General features: G+C 36.6%; 1 protein-coding gene across 1 annotated transcript; it reads right to left on the bottom strand.

Annotated features, from left to right (window-relative positions):
- Positions 1 to 465: 465 nt before the first annotated feature.
- Positions 466 to 23,369, bottom strand: MTURN (maturin, neural progenitor differentiation regulator homolog). The gene is made up of 3 exons (XM_053714275.1): positions 22,896 to 23,369; positions 3,571 to 3,693; positions 466 to 2,431 (listed from the first exon to the last, which is right to left on the bottom strand). Exons 1-3 carry the CDS (start codon positions 23,055 to 23,057, stop codon positions 2,321 to 2,323), a joined length of 396 nt encoding a protein of 131 aa, XP_053570250.1. The 5' UTR covers positions 23,058 to 23,369; the 3' UTR covers positions 466 to 2,320.
- Positions 23,370 to 23,801: the final 432 nt, after the last annotated feature.

Genomic DNA, 23,801 nt, shown 5'->3' with positions numbered 1-23,801 from the left:
CAACAAAAAGTAGATTTTGTTTCCAAAGCCACTGGTGTATCTTCCACTAGTTAGTGTGTGCTAGGTTTTACCATTATATATATAATATTTTTAAATCACATATCTTATCTACTGCAGCTAGTTTCATTAAAGGTGCATCCCAAAGTGCAACTGCACCTCTCCCCAAGAACATCACTCTTGTTACATCTCCAGCAAACTGATTTAAGTAGTGTGAATGGAAAAGCAATAATGTAAACCCAAAAATGAAATAGAGTAGCTTCCCATATTGCTTTTTAGACTGGTTCACTTCTTTAATAAAATGCCTCTCCAGAGAGTGCTTATTGAGTCTCTAATACTAGGTCTACATCATTTGCAGGGTCACATTGCCTGCAAAGGCTGCCAATACTCTGCAGTTTGCAACCAGACAGATTTTAAGGAAAAGGTTTGAATCAGTGTCGATAAAAAGTTTAGAAGCAGAAAATACTGTGGCTGAGGAAAGTAGAAGTATTTACTTTTTGCACATAATTAGCAAACAGTACACATTTTATAAGCAAACAAAATACAACTATACATTACAGACTTATTCAGACACTGCAGATGCAATATAGCTCTGAGAATAAGCAATCTGCTATTGTTTATTATAAATGTTTTCATTGCCGTAGTATCACATGCAGTAAACAGAGACCGTTGCAACTTATCTCACGAGGGACTGGAATAAGTTTTCTTCACCTTATATTTATGTAGTTTATAACCTTTTTCTCCAGGATACCTTGTTTAAATTAATATACTGCATTCTGCGAGCAGAGCAGACTACCAAGACACTCCGCTTTAAACATATTTTTGTGGTTTGCTGTATTTGTGGCAAGATTTCTGGGTAAATTATATCGCCCATTTATTGAAGGTACAATAAATAGTTTTTATATTTATGCATAATAACAGAAATTAAGTTAGTTATTGCAAAAGATCTGCATGCATACTAATTTTTTTTTAAAATATATATAAAACAGAGTATTTTTTTAATCATAATTTGAATGGTTTTGTAAATAAAGAGATGTCCAGAGATGCATCTCTTGAAAAACCCTGGTGAGTAAATTGATACTACCTGCTCTGTAATTTAAAGGGATAGCCTAGTAAAATAAAAAAAAAACTCATGATTCATCTAGAGCATGCAATTGTGAGCAACTATCTAATTTACTCCTATAATCAATGTTTCTTCATTCTCTTGCTATCTTTATTTGAAAAAACAAAAATGTAAGCTTAGGAACCAGACCATTTTTGGTTTAGCATCTGGGTAGCGCGTGCTGATGGGTGGCTACATTCAGAACCAAAAATGGTCTGGTTCCTAAGCTTACATTCAAATAAAGATACCAAGAGAAGAAAAATTAATAGGAGTACATAAGAAAGTTGCTTAAAATTGCATGCTCTATCTGAATCATGAAAGTTCAATTTTGACTAGACTATCCCTTTAACTAATTTCTATGTACCAATTGCATCAACTTATGTACACAGTGTGCAGACCAGGCTCCCGGAGGAGGTGGGGAGTTGGAGCCAGCACAATTTTGTAGGTACTTTACAGCAAAATAGGCGAAAGCTAGATTAACTCCATACTGCAATGTAGTTTTGTTTTCATTAATTAGACATTTTGGAAGTGGCTACATTTTAAGTTTACTGTCCCTTAACCGAAGAAAATAAAAAATAGTTTAGGGTTTATAGATTAAATGGTACAATGAAATTCTCATGCCAATGTTTTAGGTGGTCTAGCTTATCCCAAAAAGGTCAGCCACAGAACCTCTCATTATACTGATATTATTCAGATTTTAATTTGTAGATTAAAAATGGTGAATTGTATAAAGCAACATAGAAGCATTGGTGTTTTACAAACAACTATTATAGGATTCGCTTACATGCCTCGTTAATATCCTAAATTATTGTAAGCCGTTTTTGCCACAGATTATATAAGATAGATAGAAACATGAGTGAAACATTTTGTTCAGTGTACATGACTTCTATTTGTCTGGTTAAAACAGAGCTGGAACCCCTAGATCTCCACTAACCAAGACACAAGACAGCACGCTAACATCATTAGGATTCAGAGTGCTACATTCATTACAATAAGAACCGTTCCAATCTCATCACGACTGAAATAAAGCTAAATTCTAAAAATTGAGAATGGTGGGATATCTGCAGATTGCCAATAAGAACATCTCTGTTGACAGCGTGGATAGTCAGCTCGCATCGTAGATATCTCTCACTGTGGAGGGTTCTTAGTCCCATTTTTAAAATAGGTTTGTTTACTATTACATGATGTTGATTTTTTTCTATAGGAAACATCCTGGGTAATTTACTGCTGGCTGACCCCCATTTGCTGGTGATCTGCTTCTGGTTCTTCCTCTTCTACGTCTGCGTTATATTCCTCAAATGTGTCATCGTCAACATCTGGGAGACCCAGTAGCTATGTGATGGAGAAGAAAAAAATACAAAAACAATGAAACACAAAGCTGGTCCCACTCATTTGATTAAAAAAAACCCATAACATTTCTTATTTTAAATTACATTTTAACCAGGCTCTTAAATGGAAATGAAAGTCAACATTTAATTTACATTACTCAGATAGAGTCTGCAATAAAAAAATACCTAAATTTACTTCTGTTATTTAAAATTACTTAATGATAAGAAATCAATGTGTGAATTTATATTATTAAAGTTAAAAAACAACAACAACCTGTAATAAAACACACCAGGTAGCAATTAGTAATACAGTTTCAAATAGCTACCATAATTTACTTAAAGGGACATAACAAACATTTTTTTTTTCATGATTTACATAGAACATAGAATTTTAAACAACTTTTCAATTTACTTCTATTATCTAATTTGCTTCATTCTCTTGGTATACTTTGTTGAAAGAGCAGCATTGCACTACTGGGAGTAAGCAATAAGCCAATGGAGAGGCAAATATGTGCAGCCAGCGATGAGCAGCTTCTGAGCCTACCTAAGTATAGTTTTCAACAAAGAGAAAAAAACAAATTAGACATTAGAAATAAATTGGAAAGTTATTTAAAATATCATGTATCTAAATCATGAAAGAAGAAAAAAAAAAAACACAAAAATAAAACGGAAAAACAAAACACATTTTATGTCCCTTTAAGCTTTTCTAATATTTTCATAACAGACAACTTATATTTTAAAAAAGCTTCAGTTTACTTATATTATCAAATGCTCCTCTTTCTTTTGGTATCCTTTGTTGAAAACTAGCTCTTTTCGATGTGAGCATACTGAGGTAGGAGCGTGCACATAAATTTAGTATTATATGTATAAAACGGTTACAAAACTATTGCAAGTACTGTGGCCATATAGTGCTTAGACACGTGCGTGGTCCTGAGACTACGTATACACCAGTTATTAGGATCCAGTTTGAACTGCTGCATGTTATCTAAATTATGAAAGTGTCCATGTCCCTTTAATTCATACTTCTTCATTACTTATTGAATGGAATAACATAGAATTCAACATGAAAAATTGAAAAGGGTTTAAAATGGGACACTCAAGTCCAGAGATTGTTAGAACACCAGAGACATATGATTGACTTACAGGCCTGAAAGACTTGAATACTTTTTCCAGTATTTCATGAAGTGTCTTCTTTCCACAGGAGGAAATGTAGTCCTGAGCTAACTGAAGGAAAGGCAAGCAATCCTCACTTTCGCTCCAAACATGCTAGAAGAAAAGATTGCAGAAAAACAAGCCCATCAAATTCAGCAACACAACAAGACAGACTAATTCTGTTATCATGCCACCACATTTTTAATGCATTGTGGGATTTTTTTGTCATATGGTTGTCATGTGTAAAAAAACATGCAAGAATGCTTTCAAAAATAGAAAGTTTAAAGGGGCACTGAACCCATTTTTTTTCTTTTGTGATTCAGATAGAGCATGACATTTTAAGCAACTTTCTAATTTACTCCTATTATCAAATTTTCTTCATTCTCTTGGTATCTTTATTTGAAATGCAAGAATGTAAATTTAGATGCCGGCCCATTTTTGGTGAATAACCTGGGTTGTCCTTGCTGATTGGTGGATAAATTCATCCACCAATAAAAAAAATGCTATCCAGAGTTCTGAACCCCAAAAAAAGCTTAGATGCCTTATTTTTCAAATAAAGATAGCAAGAGAACGAAGACAAATTGATAATAGAAGTAAATTAGAAAGTTGCTTAAAACTGCATGCTCTATCTGAATCATAAAAGAAAAAAATTGGGTTCAGTGTCCCTTTAATAGTTTATTTTTATCAATTAACAAAATGCAAAAGGTGAGTGAACATAGATTTCAAAGGAACAAGATCTTCCTGTCTATAAATCAGTCCAGATTGGAATGCATAGAAAGAACTGTTTGCAGAAAAATGCAAGTGAAGTCTGTGTTGTGTGATTATTTTATTAGGTTTATAATGCTGTTTAGCAAATGTTTTTGTTCATTTAACTTAGTTTAATTATATATTCTGTGTTGTGTGATCATTTTATTAGGTTTATAATGCTGTTTAGCATTTACAGTTCATTTCAAAGCTTTAAAAATAATGTATTAGGTGTTACTTATGACAATTTTGAGAGGGGCCTGGAACCTAACTCCCTCACTTCCCATTGACTTACATTATAAACTTGGTATCAATTTACAACGGTTTCGATTTACAACCATTCCTTCTGGAACCTAACCCCGGCGTAAACTGAGGGATACATACATACATACATATATTATAAAAAAAAGTCTACACACCCCTGTTAAAATGTCATGTTTCTGTGATGTAAAAAAATGAGACAAAGATAAATCATTTCAGAATTTTTTCTGTATAATTTTTTATTATTATTTTTACTTCCCTCCACATAGAAGTTTGTTTGTTTTTCAACCAAGTTGTACAGTTTATAGGTCACATTAAAGGTGGAAAAAGTTCTGAAATGATTTATCCGTCTCATTTGTATACATCACAGAAACCTGACATTTTAACAGGGGTGTGTATATGTGTGTAATATATATATATATATATATATACATATATATACACATATATATATATACACATATATATACACACACACACACGTCGATAAGCAGTCTATTTAAAAAAAATATAAATAAATACATACATACATAGTAATACAAATTTTTTATATATATATATATATATATATATATATATATATATATATATATATATTATAAAATACACCCCAAAATAAACACCCCCTAATCTAATACTAAACTACCAATAGCCCTTTAAAAAGATATTAAAAAGATATTGCCCTAAGTTAAACAGCTCTTTTACTTAATTTTTTTTTTTACCAATTTCAACCAACAGTAAAACCCCCCACACAACCAACCCCAACAAAATAATAAAAAAATAAAAAAAAGTCTAAAAAGAACTTAGCTACCTATTGCCCCATTTATATGGGCATTGTCCTTAAAAATGACATGTAGCTCTTTACTGCCCAAAAAACCCTAAGTTTACATACCCTGGCAGAATTTTTGATTTCTTGGCCATTTTTCAGAAAATATGAATGATAACACAAAACTTTTCTTTCACTCATGATTAGTGTTTGGATGAAGCCATTTATTATCAATCAACTGTGTTTACTCTTTAAATCATAATGACAACAGAAACTACCCAAATGAAGTAAAGTTTACATACCCTGGTGATTTAGGCCTGATAACATGCACACAAGTTGACACAAAGGGGTTTGAATGGCTATTAAAAAGGTAACCATCCTCATCTGTGATCTGTTTGCTTCTAGTGTGTGTGTGTGAGTGTGTGAATGAGTGTGTGTGTGTGTGTGTGTATATAAAAGGTCAATGAGTTTCTGGACTCCTGACAGACCCTAGCATCTTTCATCCAGTGCTGCACTGACGTTTCTGGATTCTGAGTCATGGGTAAAGCAAAAGAATTGTCAAAGGATCTGCGGGAAAAGGTAGTTGAACTGTATAAAACAGGAAAGGGATATAAAGATATCCAAGGAATTGAGAATGCCAATCAGCAGTGTTCAAACTCTAATCAAGAAGTGGAAAATGAGGGGTTCTGTTATTCGGGATGCAAAGACAAACCTACAAATAACTTTAGGTCAGTGCTCGATTATCCCGGACGCCTAGACGCCACAAAAATGATGTCTGGCACCTCAATTTCCTTTCCCCCATACCTACACCTACTGCCACTTGTCCTCCGGTAGTTTGACCACTGGCTGCAGCCGCAAGTACTAGTAGACGTGCTGGAGCTATTACGCATGCGCACCAGCTTTTTGTGGCGGTAAGAGTCTCAGAGCACAAGAAGACTGAGCAGTCATTGAAGATAGAAAATAGCACGCAGGAGAGCAGCGCAGCACAGCGCATCACAGGGCTTCAGTCAAGAAGACTGCGGGAGAGCATCGCATCACCTCAGAGGGCTTCCTTCAGTCAAGACCGCGGGAGATTATCACCTCAGAGGGCTTCAGTCAAGACCGCGGGCGAGCATTGCATCACCTCAGAGGGCTTCGTTATCACCGGTGCTGTCACTGGAAGGAGCTTGGAGCAAACCAGTAAGAGCCCACAGTGCCTTGTCCGCTGCAGTATTCTGCAATAATTTTTAAATTAAAAAAGCACTCGCAGCCCTAACCTGCACTACCCTAACCTAAGCCCAACAGAGGATACTTGAGGTGATGCGCTTGCCCTAAGCAGGCAATTCACCAGGGGGCTGTTCACCACATTGGCGAAACGGGCTGTGCTTGTACAAGGGATGAGCTCCTCACTGTACTTCTAACCTGGGTCTTGCTCTGCATTTGGATTCTTGCTACACCGGGTGTTTTTGAAGCAGCTACTGAGCATGTTTTATGGTACTTTGACTGTACTCTATTACTGGTCAGAGCACAAAGTACCATACAAACATGCTTAGCAGCAGCTTTAAAAACACCCGGTGTAGCAAGAATCCAAATGTGCTCTGTGCTGGGGTATGTGTTGTACATTTTACTACACAGTGTAAGGGGCACAACTTGCGTAACTATGGCACAAATATGTGTGAAAATGCTGCACATTGCAATCCGCTTAGAATTACTACTTTCTGTCAGGGGTTCCTCATCTTACAAACACCAGGAGCAATATACACCCCATAAGAAAGTTTTATAATGAAAGTATATAGCGCTTTATAATAAAACAGGGTTTCTTTGCAGGGATTCGATTCATGTGCTGAGCTAGGCCAGTAGCAGCTGCACATGCTCCATAACCTTTTATCTGTAGGCACTCATGCTACTACTACATGACTTACAACATAACTGGAGCGCCATTAAGATCCTGTGTATTTTTGATAACTTCAGTTAGAAGGTGCCTCAGTGTAATCCTATTTGTGACAAGTCACATGTCTGGTTATAGCCACTGGGGTGGGGGAGCCAATCCTGACTGCTTCATATTAATCCTACAGGTGTCACGGCTTCTACACAATACAAAGCAAGCAGATGTGTGTCCATGACACAGTACACAGTAATGATGTTATATACAGACTAACAGATGTACTGTCACTATGTGCTGCATATTACACACATACAATGCACTGCCTTTTCAAACACTCTGTATTCATGCCAGATTTTAGGAAAACTAATTAACTATCCACTAGGATAGACATTGAAAATAAATTTGAGAGAGCATTTGGATCTGAGCTATCCTGTCAAATTTATATCAGTTTTTTTGTTTTGTTGCTTTTTTAAAGTTAGATGTGGGAAAGCTGGGATGAACTTGATCATCTAAGAATGAAACATATATTTTATATTTTGTTTTAAGTCTCACTGATGAAAATACAATGGTTTTTTTGTTTTGTCCCTTCCACTGACACCAATGTAAACTTATTTAAAGGGACAGTGTACTGTTAAACATCTTTTTCCCTTAGTGTGTTTTCAATGACTTGTTTTACCAGCTGTAGAGTATATTAAAATGTATGAAAACATGCTTCTTTAGGTTTGATTTTGCATATGAAATAGCTGGCTTTGTTCTTTGAAACCACAACCCATCGAAATGGGTTGAGCTTGTAGGGAAATCAGATCTCCTTACTTTATCACTTTCTGTACACATAAAAGCTTCTTTATTTTATTTCTTTTTTTTTTTTTAAATAATTTTTTGAGGTTTTTGCATAGAATATACATAGAATACAGAACACCTTTTTGTCAAAAGAACAGTATTAACCGAAACATTTCGGCCTCTAATAAATACATTGGTGTAAGGTTAGTGAGACCTCATTTTTTCAATAACATATCATGAATGTCTGGCCAGTTAAGAGCTTAGTATTAGGCCCCATGGACCAAGAATATAGTAAATAAAAGGTATTTAATGACCAGAAATCTAGCTCTTTAAGAGCGTCATTAAGAGCGTGAATACATGTGCAGTTGGGGGGGAGGGGGAGATTCAGCGGGTAAGCACCGCTATGTATAGTAGGGAAGGGGTGGAGGGCGGAGCCATATACATATGAGAATACTTTAGGAAGCTTGGTAGGGGCACTTAGTAGCAAAGTAAATGGGCTATGATGTCATGTTATCCATCTATGTATTATTAGCCATGGGTAAGCATAATGGGGGCATATCAAATGGAAATTCAAATAATCTATTGGTGAACAGATAAAGTATGGTGTATTAACTCCATCATGTAGCTGACAAAGAGGGCTATGGGAAACCGGGAATTTTATAATTAAAGGGGGATAAAGCGGAGAGTAGGCCACAAGATTATAACAGCGCACGTTAGGATTGAACATAACTAATAATCAATAACTAACAACATATCTAAACCCCACATGAACATCTTCTAATCAAGTAGTAAGTAAAAGGTTACATCACCACGTATAGAGTCATAATATAAATCTCCCATATGTGTAATGCACAGGACTTGGAATACAATCTGTACAATCTGTAGGGCGTCACTGATGAATATCAACAATAATATAAACAATCCAACCTATGATTGGGAGTCCCCTTATACACAAAACAGTAAGTATGAATAATAGAATTATAAATTTGTTTATAAACTAGCTAAATTGTCAAGCACGCGGACATTTGGAATCTGAGATATGTAAATGAACCTATTACATATATAATCTGCATTAGTGCGACCAAAAGAGTAGCATTTTTCAAAGCTCAGGCCACATGTTAACTGTAATATTGGGTGGTATACTAGGACATAAATATTTATTGAACACTTGGGTATATAGTATAATAGGTGAGAATAAGCTTACAGCTGTGAGACTTGAATTGCCACCCCACTAATATGGCCTTATTCAAATATGCAACTAGCATAGCCAAACACCATGCATCACCAATGTGAAACTATGGCTAGTGTAGGCTAAGGAACATACCTGGGTATGACATATTGATTATTCTATGTAAGCTAAGCCCGCATTTTAGCTGACCCAATCAAAAGGAGCTGTCAATACATTATTGTGCCATAGCTGGTTAATATAATACAGCGAAGTTTATAGCAAACATACCAAGTAAGGATGTAGAATATTAGAAGGCACCATTAACATGTTTAACTCTAAAACAGCATGTTAGGAATACATTATCAATCATACCATAGTATTTCTGCTTAATGTGACCTACTGCTATGTATAGAATCTTTTATACAACTAGTCAATATATTAATATAAGTAGTTTGTTACTAGCACCAATTCTACTTGACATTTATGAATAAAAGTACAACCCTGAGCAAAGGCATGAACACAGATAATACACAAACTTGGAGTGCAATGGGAAGTTCCACTGTAGAAACATATATTTAAGGCTAGCATATGAGTGGTTCTAGCAGGTACAGACAAATTAGACCCTAACGTGTTGGGAAATGTGTTGTCTCCGCGCACGCTTCTTGGCATTTCTCGCATCGCTGATCTCAGAGTGACTGTGAGATCAATAAAGCAGCTTTCCATCTGCCGATCCAGCCCTTGCAATATAGAGTAAAGTTGCTCCTGAGTTTCCTCCATTTTGAGAGCGGTTTCAGGCTCAAACCTGTATTGCATCAATAGCGGAGTTAGGCCCAAGTATCTAGCCTCACACAGTATAGCAGCTTCTCATAATATGGGTGCCAAATACGGGAATAGTAGCACAAATTAGCCCAGGCAGGGTGTCTCTCCTTTATAGCTCGGTTGGTAGATAATTTCAAATGAATTTAGCTTATTCTATTGCTGTATTTAGGTACTTTAGTTAGTCATGGCCTAAGAGCTCAGAAGACACACGTCTGATCTCCTCGGCTGTTGGCTCCGCCCCCCTTTATTTTATTTCTTGTATACCAAATTACAAAACTTTGAGTAAACAATTGGAAATTAACATTGTATTGCTTATCTCTTCTACCTCCAACTGGGAGTGCAATTTCTTCTACTATGTCTGCACATCCTTTTTTAGCCTATACTTAAAAAAGGGACAGTATACACCAATTTTCATATAACTGCATGTAATATAGACACTACTACAAAAGAGTATGCATGGATACTGATCTAAAAATCCAGTGTAAAACCTTTTAAAAACTTACTTAGAAACTCCAAGTTTAGCAATGTTGATTAGATTAGCAGGAACACCCAGGGAAAGTGGCTAAATTGCAGACACTCCCCTTCGTTGCATATGAAAAGACAGATTATACAAACAGAAGCCAGTAGTAGACGAGAAAAGTGTGTCTACTTCTGACATTGAGGGGCTTGGTTAGGAGTCCAAAAATCTGCACAATGTTAATAAAAATTTGGTGTATAATGTCTTTTTAAGTATAGAAACTTTCAGTATAGCTAGGGATACCACAAAAAAGGGCTAGATTTAAATAGCATGTAATGAGGTAAGCTCTTGCTGTCTGACCTGCATTATTTTGGCCTGTTTTTGGAGTAGCTCTGTGTGTATAAAATCTTGGCCCGTTTTCTTAGTAGCTCTGTGTGTATTAAACCTTGGCGTTTAATGGTTTTTTTTAGTGGCTCTGTATATATCTTGGCCTGTTTTTTTATTGGTTCTGCATATAGAAAATATATATATATATATATATATATATATATATAAATATTTTTGTTAGTGATTTTGGGTGTTTTTCTAGTGGCTCTATGCGTTTAATATCTTGGCATGTTTTTTTTATTTTATTGGCTCTGTGTGTATCAAATCTTGTCCTGTTTTTTTAGTGGCTCTGTGTGTATAATATCTTGTCCTGTTTTTTTAGTGGCTCTGTGTGTATAATATCTTGTCCTGTTTTTTTAGTGGCTCTGTGTGTATAATATCTTGTCCTGTTTTTTTAGTGGCTGTGTGTATAATATCTTGTCCTGTTTTTTTAGTGGCTGTGTGTATAATATCTTGTCCTGTTTTTTTAGTGGCTCTGTGTGTATAATATCTTGTCCTGTTTTTTTAGTGGCTCTGTGTGTATAATATCTTGTCCTGTTTTTTTAGTGGCTCTGTGTGTATAATATCTTGTCCTGTTTTTTTAGTGGCTCTGTGTGTATAATATCTTGTCCTGTTTTTTTAGTGGCTCTGTGTGTATAATATCTTGTCCTGTTTTTTTAGTGGCTGTGTGTATAATATCTTGTCCTGTTTTTTTAGTGGCTGTGTGTATAATATCTTGTCCTGTTTTTTTAGTGGCTTTGCGAATATACAATCTTGGCCTGTTATTGGCTCTGTGTTTATATAATATTGGCCTATTTTTTTTTTAGTGGCTCTGTGTGTATAATATAGCTTGGCCTGTTTTTCTTTTTAGCCTCTGTGGGTATAATATCTTGGCCTATCTTTTTTTTTTTTTTATTGGCTCTGCGTGTATGTGTATATATATTATATACACATACACACACACTCACAGGAACGAACAACTGGCTCAATCTCTGTATGTATTTAGTCTCCCTATGGGAAAAAGGGGCAACCAGACGTGGACTCCTTGCTCAGTGTGCTTAGAGGAATATGGCTACACCTCACTGACGAGGCCCAATGAAGGCCGAAACCATCGTCTGGGGTTGCTGTGTTCCTTGTTTAGAGAGAAATTGCCTGGCATTTCGGCGCTGGACTGACCGTAATAGGCGGGATCAGACTGATATACTACAGGAAAGTTTCACTCTGTGAAAAGCATTACTGGGCTAAAAAGTTGCACCCAGGTGGTAAATCACCATAGAACAGGCTAACAATGGTATTGAGGCAGTTGTTCGTTCCTGTGAGTGCACATGTATGTATGAATATATATATATATATATATATATATATATATATATATATATATATATATATATATACATATACCTATATATATATATATATATATATATATATATATATATATATATATATATATATATATATATATATATACATATACCTGACCTGTTTTCTTAATGGCTATGTGTGTATAAAATCTTGGCCTGTTTTTTTATTGGCTGTGTGTGTGTAACATTTTGGCCTGTTTTATTAGTAATTATCTTAGTAATGTATCACATTTGTTCAACTATTTCCCTTTGATGTATAATCCAGGTCAAGAATGAAGCGTACAGCAAAAATCGGGAGACCACAATCTGCCAAACAAATGAGGCTTACTGATTTCTTTATGACGGATGCCTTTAAAAAGGGGCAAGCTGAAAGTGGAACCCTGCAAATAAGCCAAGTGTATGAACCAGGAACTGTGGTTGACGCTTTGCCCTCTGCAAACCAAATGGAAGAGCCAGCAATTGTGTTTGATTCCCTGCGCTCTGCAAACCAGATGGAAGAGGCAGAAATTGTGGTTAACACCTTACCTTCTGCAAAACAAGTCGAAGAGCCAAGAATTGTGTTTACAGAAGCATCCTCTTCAACAAGCCAGAAGGTAGTAGGAAAAAGAAAATTCAAGGAAGAGTGGTGCAAGGAACTACCATGGCTTCAATATGATAAATTATCTGGTACTGAAATCTGCCAAATATGCATATGCTTTCCTACCATATCAGAACTCCAAAGTTGTGAAAGGCTTTACAGGACCCTTCAAGTTAGAGACTTAAGAAACATGGAAAGTCCCAGCAACACTTGAGCTGTGATAGAGCTAAAAATGCACAGTTCCACAGAGTACCCCATTGGCTGCCTGCATAAAAAGAATGGATGACAGTATTTTTGAACACTTGAAAAATCTTCTCGGTTGCCTTTTATATAGCAAAAAGCAACAGGCCTTTTACAGATTTTAAAGGACTCTTGGAGTTAACTGGCAAATTGGGTCTTCAATTGAGAGACTAATACAAAACTGACAAAAAATTCAGAGAGTTTATTTCAAGCATTGCAGCCGTAATTAGAAAAGAACTAATCTGTGAGCTCAAAGAGGTTAAATATGTTAGTTTTATGCGTGATAGCTCAACTGACAAAGCTAGTGTGGAAGAACTTATCTTGTATGTTAGGTATTTAAAAGATAATGGTGTAAAGGAAGTTTTTCTTGCAGCAGTGCCTCTGGAAAACACAACAACAGATGGCTATTTTAACACCCTTACACGGCTGCTAGAATTATATGGACTTTCTGATTGGCTTACATCCAACAAACTCATTTGGGGTTGACACAGATGGTGCAGCAAGTATGATTGGCTCAGAAAATGGCCTAGTCCAGAAGCTAAAACAGAGAGCTGCACAAATAATTGGTGTCCACTGTGTTGCCCATAGACTTAATCTAAGTGTACTAAATTCACTGAGAAACTACAAACACATTGAAGACCTTGACTCTGTTCTCAAAACCTTGTACACATTTTATCAGTATTCTCCAAAGAGAATGCAACAACTGCAACAAATAGCTGCAGGTCTTCACCTAAAATTCAAATATTTGCATTCTGTAAGATGGGTTGCAAGCAAAGTAAGTGCACTATCAGCACTTGTAGCAGACTGGAAATGTGTAACTTTGCATCTGGAAAGTATTGCAGCAGATAAAGACAATGCCGCTCCAGTTGCCAGTGGTTTGTGAAGAAAATTGACAGATTATAAAGTTGTCCACCTGCTTCATTTTTTCTTAGATTACCTTGGGATAATTAAAAGCCTCTCATTTTTCAAAAGGAGGAACTGTTTCTCCGCTCTGTTGAGTTACATGTCAAGAACACCATATCTTCGCTTTGATCCCTTAACAACACTCCAGGACAACGTGAAGACAGATTTATTTCCAACACCTCAATAAAAGGACTATATCAGGATATGCATTTACATGGAATGGGTAGCACTTCAGCTTCCTTTGTTTGTTCAGAAAAGGAAAAACTAATTCTGGATGCTGTTAAATATCTTGAAGAGCGGTTCTTGAGAAAAAAACAAGTGGAACAGTGCACATCAATTTTTGTTACATTTGTCTGGCCTACTGGAACTGCTCTTCAGGAGTTTGGAGTCCCTGAAATCAATATATTGGCTAGGCACTTAAGGAATCAAATATCCCCAACCATTGAGGATTCTCTACCATCACTCCTTAACGAGTGGTATGAATTTAAAGTCCTGGGAAAAGTAAAAAGGTTGGCCGAGCTTCTTCAGCGTGCCCTGTGTAACTCTGTACGCTTTCCTTTCTTGACACAGCTGCTGGGTATTGTATCGGTGCTCCCAGTCTCCACTGTTTGTTGTGAACGAGAGTTCAGTACCATGAATGTTGTAAAAAATAAATCTAGATCATCGATGCAAGAGGAGAGCTTAGGTGATTTGTTAATGATCACTATGATTGGTACTTTAGCTCTAAGACTGTTCATCATGTACACGGTCACAAAAAGGCCAGTGAAAAATAAAAATGCACTACTTTTGTTTGTTAAAGGTTAATTTGCACTGTCAGTGATTTGCTTTGTATCACATTTTTACCATATTATCTTACTATAGACTTCTTGTTTTTGTCTGGGAAGTCTTCATTTGACAAAAAAAACAAAAACGAAAGGGCTCCTCAAAGTGTAGCCATGTTGTATGAGGGGCCTTAGTTGAAATAAACCTTTTTGAAAAATGCCTGGCTCCTAGATTTTTGGGCTGGCTCCTAGATTTTGAACATATTTGTCAAGCACTGCTTTAGGTCAGTGCTTGACGAATATGTTCAAAAATTAGGAGCCAGTAAGAATATTTAGGAGCCAGGCATATTTTTAGGAGCCAGACAGTTGGATTTGTATATAGATATATGGAGAATAACCCAAAAAGTTAGGAGCCAGGGGTAAAATTCTAGGAGCCAGTGGCTCCCAGGCTCCTGGGTTTGTCGAGCCCTGCTTTAGGTGAAATACAGGACTCTCTGAAAACATGTGGTATGGCTGTTTCAAGATGCACAATAAGGAGGCACTTGAAGAAAGATGAGCTGCAGGGTCGAGTCGCCAGAAGAAAGCCATTACTACGCAAATGCCACAAAATATCCCACTTATAATACGCCAAACAGCACACAGACAAGCCTCAAACCTACTGGCACAAAGTCATTTGGAGCGATGAGACCAAAATTAAGCTTTTTGGCCACAACCATAAACGCTACATTTGGAGAGGAGTCAACAAGGCCTATGATGAAAGGTACACCATTCCTACTGTGAAACACGGAGGTGGGTCGCTGATGTTTTGGGAATGTGTGAGCTACAAAGGCACAAGAAATTTGGTCAGAATTGATGGCAAGATGAATGCAGTATGTTATCAAAAAATACTGGAGGAAAATTTGCATTCATCAGCCCGGAAGCTGCGCATGGGACGTACTTGGACATTCCAACATGACAATCCTAAACACAAGGCCAAGTCGACCTGTCATTGGCTACAGCAGAATACAGTGAAGGTTCTGGAGTGGCCATCTGTCTCCTGACCTCAATATCATCGAGCCATTCTGGAGAGATCTCAAAACGTGCAGTTAATGCAAGACAGCCCAAGAATTTACAGGAACTGAAGGCTTTTTGCCAGGAAGAATAGGCAGCTTTATCATCTAAGATAAAGAGCCTCGCCTCATCCACAAATACCACAAAAGACTTCAAGCTTCATTGATGTTAAAGGGAGCAATACACAGTATTTTGGGGGTTAGACTTAGATTTTTAATATTAGGGATTTAATGGGCTTGTAAAAGAGCCGAATGCCTTTTTAAGGGCAATGCCCATACAAATGCCCTTTTAGGGGCAATGGGTAGTTTAGTTTTTTTTAGTGTTATGTTTTTGGGGGGGTTTGGTGGGTGGGACTTAGTATTTTTTTTTAAATGTAAAAAGAGCTGTTTAACTTAGGGCAATGGCCTACAAAAGGTCCTTTTAAGGGCTATTGGTAGTTTAGATTAGGGGTGATTTTATTTTGAGGGCTTTTTTTTATTTTCATAGGGATTAGGTTTAATTGTTTTATTTAATTGGGGTTAATTTAGGGGGTGTTAGGTTAAGGGGCTTAGTAATTAAATTAGTTATTTGCGTTGTGGGGGTTGGCGATTTAGGAGTTAATATTATAATTAGGTAGTTTGCGTTGTAGGGTTTGGCGGTTTAGGGGTTAAGTTTTTTTTTTTTTTTAATACTTCATGCGGGCGGTAATGTTTTTTTTCTCTCTTAATACTTTGTGCAGGCGGTTCGTTTTATTTATTTTTTTACACTTTGTGCGGGGAGCGATTAGGTTTTTTTTCCCCACACTGCATCAACATTTTAGAATAGAAATAAATTGAAAGTCTCTTCAAACTACATGCTCTATCTGAATCATGAAATTTAATTTTTACTTTAGTGTCCCTTTCAGGATTATGATGGTGTGGTTTGCAGCCATATAGTTTAGTCAAATGATGTACCTAAAAAGACTTTATTTACAAAATGTGTTACAATAATGAGCCTTGCATAGGAGTGATGTAAAAATATTTTATTGCTCACCAAATAAGTTGAGAAATAAATTAATGGGTTGAGCCACTGCTCTATGTATTTTACAGGCTCTCATGTGGTTAAAACACTACTGTGCCACACAAAAAGTAATATATGTTTAATTGCTCATGTGTGTTCTGGCAATCAAATGGTATTCTGATGTTCTAGTATAGGGGGACACTGGCATTTAATGGATTAAATCACTGTTGTCAGTGCTGTGCCTTGTGTTCTAGGTAATCATGGGATTAAATCACTGTTGCATGGCTATGAATGTTTGAGGTTTTAAGTCAGACAGAAACGTGCCAAAGGCTAAAGTAATACACAAGTTAAATAGGATTAAGTAATTCCTTATAGTCACCTAATGGGAGGTATATATATATTTAACAACTTCTTATGGCTATAACTTAAATAAACTAATTGTCAACAAGTGGACAAAAGGACCCAGAATGATGGACCAATATATGGTTAAAAAGTATATATTTATTCTTGGAGAATATATCTCCTATATAAAACAGATATAATTAAAATGAAAAAGTACACAAAATATGTAACAGTTATATGCAAAAAGATATAATCCTAAATGAAATACAATATGGAGTCAAGACGATACGGTCTCGCTAGGATACAATATAGTCCAGATTGGATCATTAAAAAGTACTAGCCCATATCTGATACGATGTTTGGATAGGAATAAGACACCACCTTCTAACAGGGTAGAGAATGTTAAAGTAATACTATGGATGGCTAAGGAAACAGACAAATTGTTACTATAATATAACAATGTCTCAAACCAAACGTTGCGTGAGGAAGGGGAATTGAGTAAAAATACAATAATAATGGTTAGATATGGAGACTGTTAGATCACTAGAACACACTAATGAAGAAATTGGAGGGTATATAATGAGTAGTGTGAAAAAACTGTGGTATATGCTTGTTTAATACAAAAAAATACAAAATTATGCCAAATAGTGAAATGCAAACATAATCTAATGTTAAAAGCTCATAAAATTAGCAAAATATTTGTGATGTAAAAAATATATCAACGTAGTGCTGTTATGTGAAATACAAAAGTGTGAAATGTGATACAATGCTGTATAAAAAGGATAAAGACTGAGAAAGTCTTGAGAAAGGCCCTTTAATAGGGCTGAAACGCATTTACGTTATTCTAAACAGGATTTGTGAGGCTATTTATCATTCCAGGATCGTTTGTTTGGGCGAGTCTAATACAGATAGAACCCACCCCACAAATGCAATTTGTATATCTTTCCTTCTTTTGCATTTAGGTTTCATTCAGTATCCTGATTTCAAGTGTATATTGGAGATAGGATTTATTTAAGATTTATACCAGCACATCATCGCATTTACTTTCATATGGAATTTTCCTTTAAACTTTATTTGGACTTCTTAATACAGATGACATTTTAAATTAGATTATTATAAAGTTTAAGAAAACTCTTATCAGTTATGTGTGTGTGCCGGCACCTACTACTTAGTTGGCTAGACGCCACATTGTCATATTGGTCCAACTGTTAGAAATAACAAAAATGTTATGTTATTGTTATAACCATACCAATTTGTTTTTTGACTAGTATTGCACTTATATATACAGTCTTTATCCTTTTTATACAGCATTGTATCATATTTCACAGCACTACGTTGATATATTTTTTACATCACAGATATTTCCTCCATTATATCATTTAACGTTGCTAATTTTATGAGCTTTTAAAATTAGATTATATTTGCATTTCACTATTTGGCATCATTTTGTATTAAACAAGCATATACCACAGTTTTTTCACACCACTCATTATATACCCTCCAATTTCTTCATTAGTGTGTTCTAGTGATCTAACAGTCTCTAGATCTAACCATTATTATTGTATTTTTACTCAATTCCCCTTCCTCACGCAACGTTTGTGACATTGTTATATTATGGTAACAATTTGTCTGTTTCCTTAGCCATCCATAGTATTACTTTTTTAACATTCCATACCTTGTTAGAAGGTGGTATCTTATTCCTATCCAAACATTGTATCGGATATGGGCTAGTACTTTTAAATGATTCAATCTGGACTATATTGTATCCTAGTGAGACCGTATCGTCTTGACTCCATATTGTATTTCATTAAGGATTATATCTTTTTGCATATAACTGTTACATATTTTGTGTACTTTTTTCATTTTAATTATATCTGTTTTATATAGGAGATATATTCTCCAAGAATATATACTTTTTAACCATATATTGGTCCATCATTCTGGGTCCATTTGTCCACTGGTTTATTTAAGTTATAGCCATAAGAAGTTGTTAAATATATATACCTCCATTAGGTGACTATAAGGAATTACTTAATCCTATTTAACTTGTGTAATACTTTAGCCTTTGGCGCTCCTATACCTCTAATATTTACTCAGGCACTGACTACCCTTGAAGGAAAGCCGTGATTGAAGGAAACTGGATTAGTAATTGATGACGTGTGGAGAGAGGATCTCCATGTGGGGAAAAGACCCAAAACAAGGCTCAAAATCAACTCTGGCATTTATGCAGCGGAACAAGTACAATGTTCTGGAAAGGCCATCCCAGTCCCCAGACCTGAATATCATTGAAAATCTGTGGGGTGATTTGAGGCAGGCTGACCATGCTCGGCAACCATCAAACCTAACTGAACTGGAGATGTTTTGCAAGGAGGAATAGTCCAAAATAGCTTCATCCAGAATCCAGACACTCATTACAGGCTATAGGAAGCGTCTAGAGTCGGTTATTTCTGCTAAAGGAGGCTCTACCTAAATATTACTGCGATATTTCTGTTGGGGTGCCCAAATGTATGCACCTGCCTAATTTTGTATTGATGCATATTGCACATTTTCTGTTAATCCAATAAACCTCATTTCACTACTGAAATATTACTGTGTCCTTCAGTTATTTGATAGATCAAAATGAAATTGCTGATCCAAACACCCAATTATTTATAAATGAAAATCATGGAAAATTGTCAGTGGTGCCTAAACTTTTGCATACATATATATATATATATATATATATATTTATTATCTCAGATTAGTTTAGGGGTGCCTAAACATCCACATATGTTGTAGTGCCTCAACCAAAATATTGTATTAAAAAAAATTCTATCCGAACACTGCAGGCATTGGTTGATATCACTCAAACCTAAAAAATGATGCTGCAATCAATCAGCCCCCTCTAAGTTACCCATCACATGACACAATACATCTCATTCTAGTATTGTCTCCTCCCTCTTTGGCTAAAAAAAGTTCTTGTGTACTGGGAAATTCCCTACTCCAGTCATTCAAAATTCTCTACAACGTTCAGAGCTATATTAAAGCTCACAAAAGAACAAAATATGTCATATTTAGTAGCCACTTAGATATGTGAAAGACAAATAAGCACTTTTAGGAGTGAAAGAGGGTATGTAGTCAGTGGGATACTATATGTTCTGTAAATAGTAAAAATAAATAGCACCAAGAGGAGCAGAATATGGAACTGTTTGCAATTAGCGAGTCAATTTTCACATACGTAAAGAACGCTATGTATTCTAGCACCAATGTATATTATAGTCGCTACCTTTTTTCTCTCAAAAATGTTCCTATATTTCGATAATTTTATATTTTTGATAACCTACCTTTTGGTAACTTCCTCCGCCCCCTGCTAGCTTCCGTGTTTAGTTGATTTACACGTAAGAACGGTCCCACCCGCTCTATACGTCCGTGATCTCGTGAACCCCATATTGCTTGTTCCGATATCATTACAATTAAGAGACGTCAGGATAATGGATTTCCTTTCAGTAATTAAATGTGCATGGGGCTATCATGAACGCGCATCGGATAATGAAGCTGCATGCGCATTGCTAAATGTGGGTGTATAGAAAGCGGGTTTAGATGCCCATGGGGGACAAATGAGATTACAATCTCTCTCATTCGTCACGACTGAAGGGAAAAAAAAAAAATGTGCGCGGACGTTGGAACAGCAAGAAAATCTTGCAGTTATAATGGTAAAGTAGTAATGTTAGAAGAAAAAAAAAAATTCTTAATGAGGAATTAAAGTTAGGTTATTTATAAATCGTTTGAGAGAACCGTATATAGCGATATCATTAACTTTACTTTCACTTTAAGTACATTGTTGTCCCTATTGGTTCCGTAGATCTACTTTATAAGTCACTTTGTACAGCCTTGTTATGTTTTAAATTATTCAAAAAGGTGTAACATTGTATCGTATACATTGTAAAAAAATAAATAAAAAATAAAAAAAAATAAAGGGGAAGAGGATTGTTTAGACGGTGATCCTGTTTTGTGCCACTGGCATATTTAACAACACGCAAAAATCTCAGAGCTGGATTTAAGCTCTGTAGTATGCAAGTATTATTCTGTTACCACTTATATTAACTATTTGTGCAGTGTTACGCTATGAGAGCTGTATCTCTTTTCTTTTGAGGATACTATTTTGAAGATAACATTGGGGGGAAAAAAATAATGTATGAACAGAAATGTATACTATGGATCGCTTCCCCTAATAAAAACATTTTTATTTAAGGGATTATAAAGTGTTTGTAAATAAAAGAAGCCCAATAATTATTCAAGCAATTTTATAGTCCTTTTCTTATAATGCTACACAGAACACTACACAAAATGTGAATATGTAATGAAGATAAGATACTAATAAGTGAAAAATGTCACATTAAACATATAAAAGAGACTGAGTGGTCCCCACCCAACTATACATATAACTTATCATAAAATCTACAGCATAAAAGTGGAATCTTATTCTAAAAAGGATAACATTTTAACTATATGTAAAGAGATGTAGCTTTGTGTGCAGGGTGTGTCTAACCATTGACTGCCTTAGAGGGTTAAAGAGCATTTCATAGCAGTATACTGTATCTCACTCAGGCATAAAAGCAATGAAGCAATGTAGTTTAAATTGAGGTAATCACAAGCACACGAATCAGAACACCACAATACTAAAATGTCTGTTCCATTACCTGGTATACTCTTCAAATACTGACAAGGTAAGAAAAACAATACTTGCACTACTATGAGTGAAGGCAGAATATGTCTATGGTACCCGTATTATGTATCTTGTACTTTTATATGGAACTAGCAATTCCACTTACACATTACTGCTTTCTACTATACTTCTCTTGCATGAAGATCACTTATGCTCTGATCTAGTGGCATCCTCAAACTCAATATTCTGCATACACTGAATGGGCTACTCACCAGGATTGTGGTGTCAATAAGCCTGATCTGCAGTATGCTACTATTATCATAAAATCATGCAAATAAAAAAAGCATTTTCCTAGATCTGTATCACTAAATAGGCCATGGAGGGACCTCTCTGTATTCTGCTGCTTTGTTATCCAGTTGTTTCCAAGACCAACAAGCAGCACACCACAAAATAAGGTATTGGGGGCCTCTATATTATCCTGCTGCAACATATACTGTCATTTCTCAGAACAATGCTGCACATCACAAAATGGGCCTATCTGGTCCTATTATTCTAGAGGTTACTGGCATTATCAGGCCTGTGTGATGAATTACAATATGGGCCAACTTACCCCAGCTCCATCATCCTAGTATTGGTACTGATAGCATTCTCACACCAACACAACCTAAAGGGTTAACCACTTGGGTGTGCATAGAGACAGACTACTACTCTGAAACGCAAAGGATTAATACTAGCTCTATTATTCTCTTATTGTGACAGGTGCTAATGAGAGCCTCTTGTATTGTATTAGTTAATATAGGCCTTTATGTCATCATCAACCTATTATTCGGCACTGTCGTATCCTGCTACCTATAACACTGCACACAGCTAAAGGATTCACTCCCAGACGGTGCATTAAAGGAGGCCTCTAGTTCTGTGATATTATTTACTATTTGTATTCCCAGACAATGCAGTACTAGACAGAGTAACCCCTTAACAGCCAAATAGGCTACAGCATTCTGTACACAAGGGGTTAAGCCAGATATATCCGACTTCATCATTTTAATATTGTGCCAGGCGCTACTACTAACCCCTGGCACTGCTGACGTTAGCAGCGGCCTCCTGTCACCCGGGCATTGTAGTGCAGCTTGTTGTTATATTAGCACCGAGAAGCCGCATCACATGCAGCACAATGCAACTCCCTGTTGTCACCAACAGTGCCACTCACACTCATGCGTACACCCCTACTCACAAAATTGTCCCCGCATCCGTTGTCAGGACACAGCACATAAAAAGATACACCGGGGTCCGCGTAAAAATCCATCCTGCGCTCTGTCTCCTCGGTAGCGATCAGGTCGAAGGGGGTGTTGGAGCACCATTTGTCTGCGACGTCAGATAACTGCTGGAAATCCATCCTCGACCCAAGATCACTCCAGGCTGTGCGAGAGGGTGCCTGTGACAGCCTAGGCACGCATTGTTTACATGCTGCTGGCGGAGGGCGTGGATGGAAGGCCCCAAAACGCGTACGAACGATGCTCGGGTTATTGTTTGTATGGTGCAGCCAAGACACGCCAGCTGCTGGGGTGTGCTGTGACGCACACTATGCGGATCGGCGACGTCACGTCGGGCCCTGCCTAGAACCGCTCTGCTGCGGAAAGTTAAACGCCTGTAAGGTTTCCCCGACTGCTAACTTAGTGACGTCACACAGGCGGAGTCCAATCATGTGCTCCACTGAGAGAACGGAACCTTAGGGAGAGATGGCTCCTCTATTTCCCTAGGTTTAGTGAATTTTAGCTTTGAATAGAAAGTACTGCGTAAGTGCGCAGAATATATTGCTTCTGGTTATTTCGGCTTGTATTATGACAGAATCATGGGCATGACATGATGATACTGGCCAAGACTTGTCTAGGGTAAAGCCTGTGCCATGGCACAGTGGCTATTTGAACGGGACTCATGGTTGACTGGCTGCTTGTAGATTTCCAGGACAAAGGGAATGGCAGATTGGTTACTAGGTATGTGCAGTGGCAGGCCAAGGTACCTACCTGGAAGGGTGACAGCTTTGTATATGCAGGGGAAAAGGCACCTGGATACAAATACCAGTTATGGGTTAGATTACTAGTGGAGCTTTTAGTTTTCACTTAAAAGGGCTATAAGTAAT

The sequence above is a fragment of the Bombina bombina genome, chromosome 5, assembly GCF_027579735.1.
Source record: "Bombina bombina isolate aBomBom1 chromosome 5, aBomBom1.pri, whole genome shotgun sequence".
Taxonomy (NCBI): Eukaryota; Metazoa; Chordata; class Amphibia; order Anura; family Bombinatoridae; genus Bombina; species Bombina bombina.
The sequence above is the reverse complement of the archived record's forward strand: the minus strand, read 5'-3'. Positions and strand labels throughout refer to the sequence as shown.

Excerpts from the sequence above, each read along its gene's own strand:
- MTURN (XM_053714275.1), bottom strand. The coding sequence starts at position 23,057 with ATGGATTTCCAGCAGTTATCTGACGTCGCAGACAAATGGTGCTCCAAC. Across the intron at positions 3,694-22,895 it reads ACGGATGCGGGGACAATTTT|CATGTTTGGAGCGAAAGTGA; the intron begins GTGAGTAGGGGT and ends CTTTTCTTCTAG. Across the intron at positions 2,432-3,570 it reads TATTCAAGTCTTTCAGGCCT|CTACTGGGTCTCCCAGATGT; the intron begins GTAAGTCAATCA and ends TCCATCACATAG.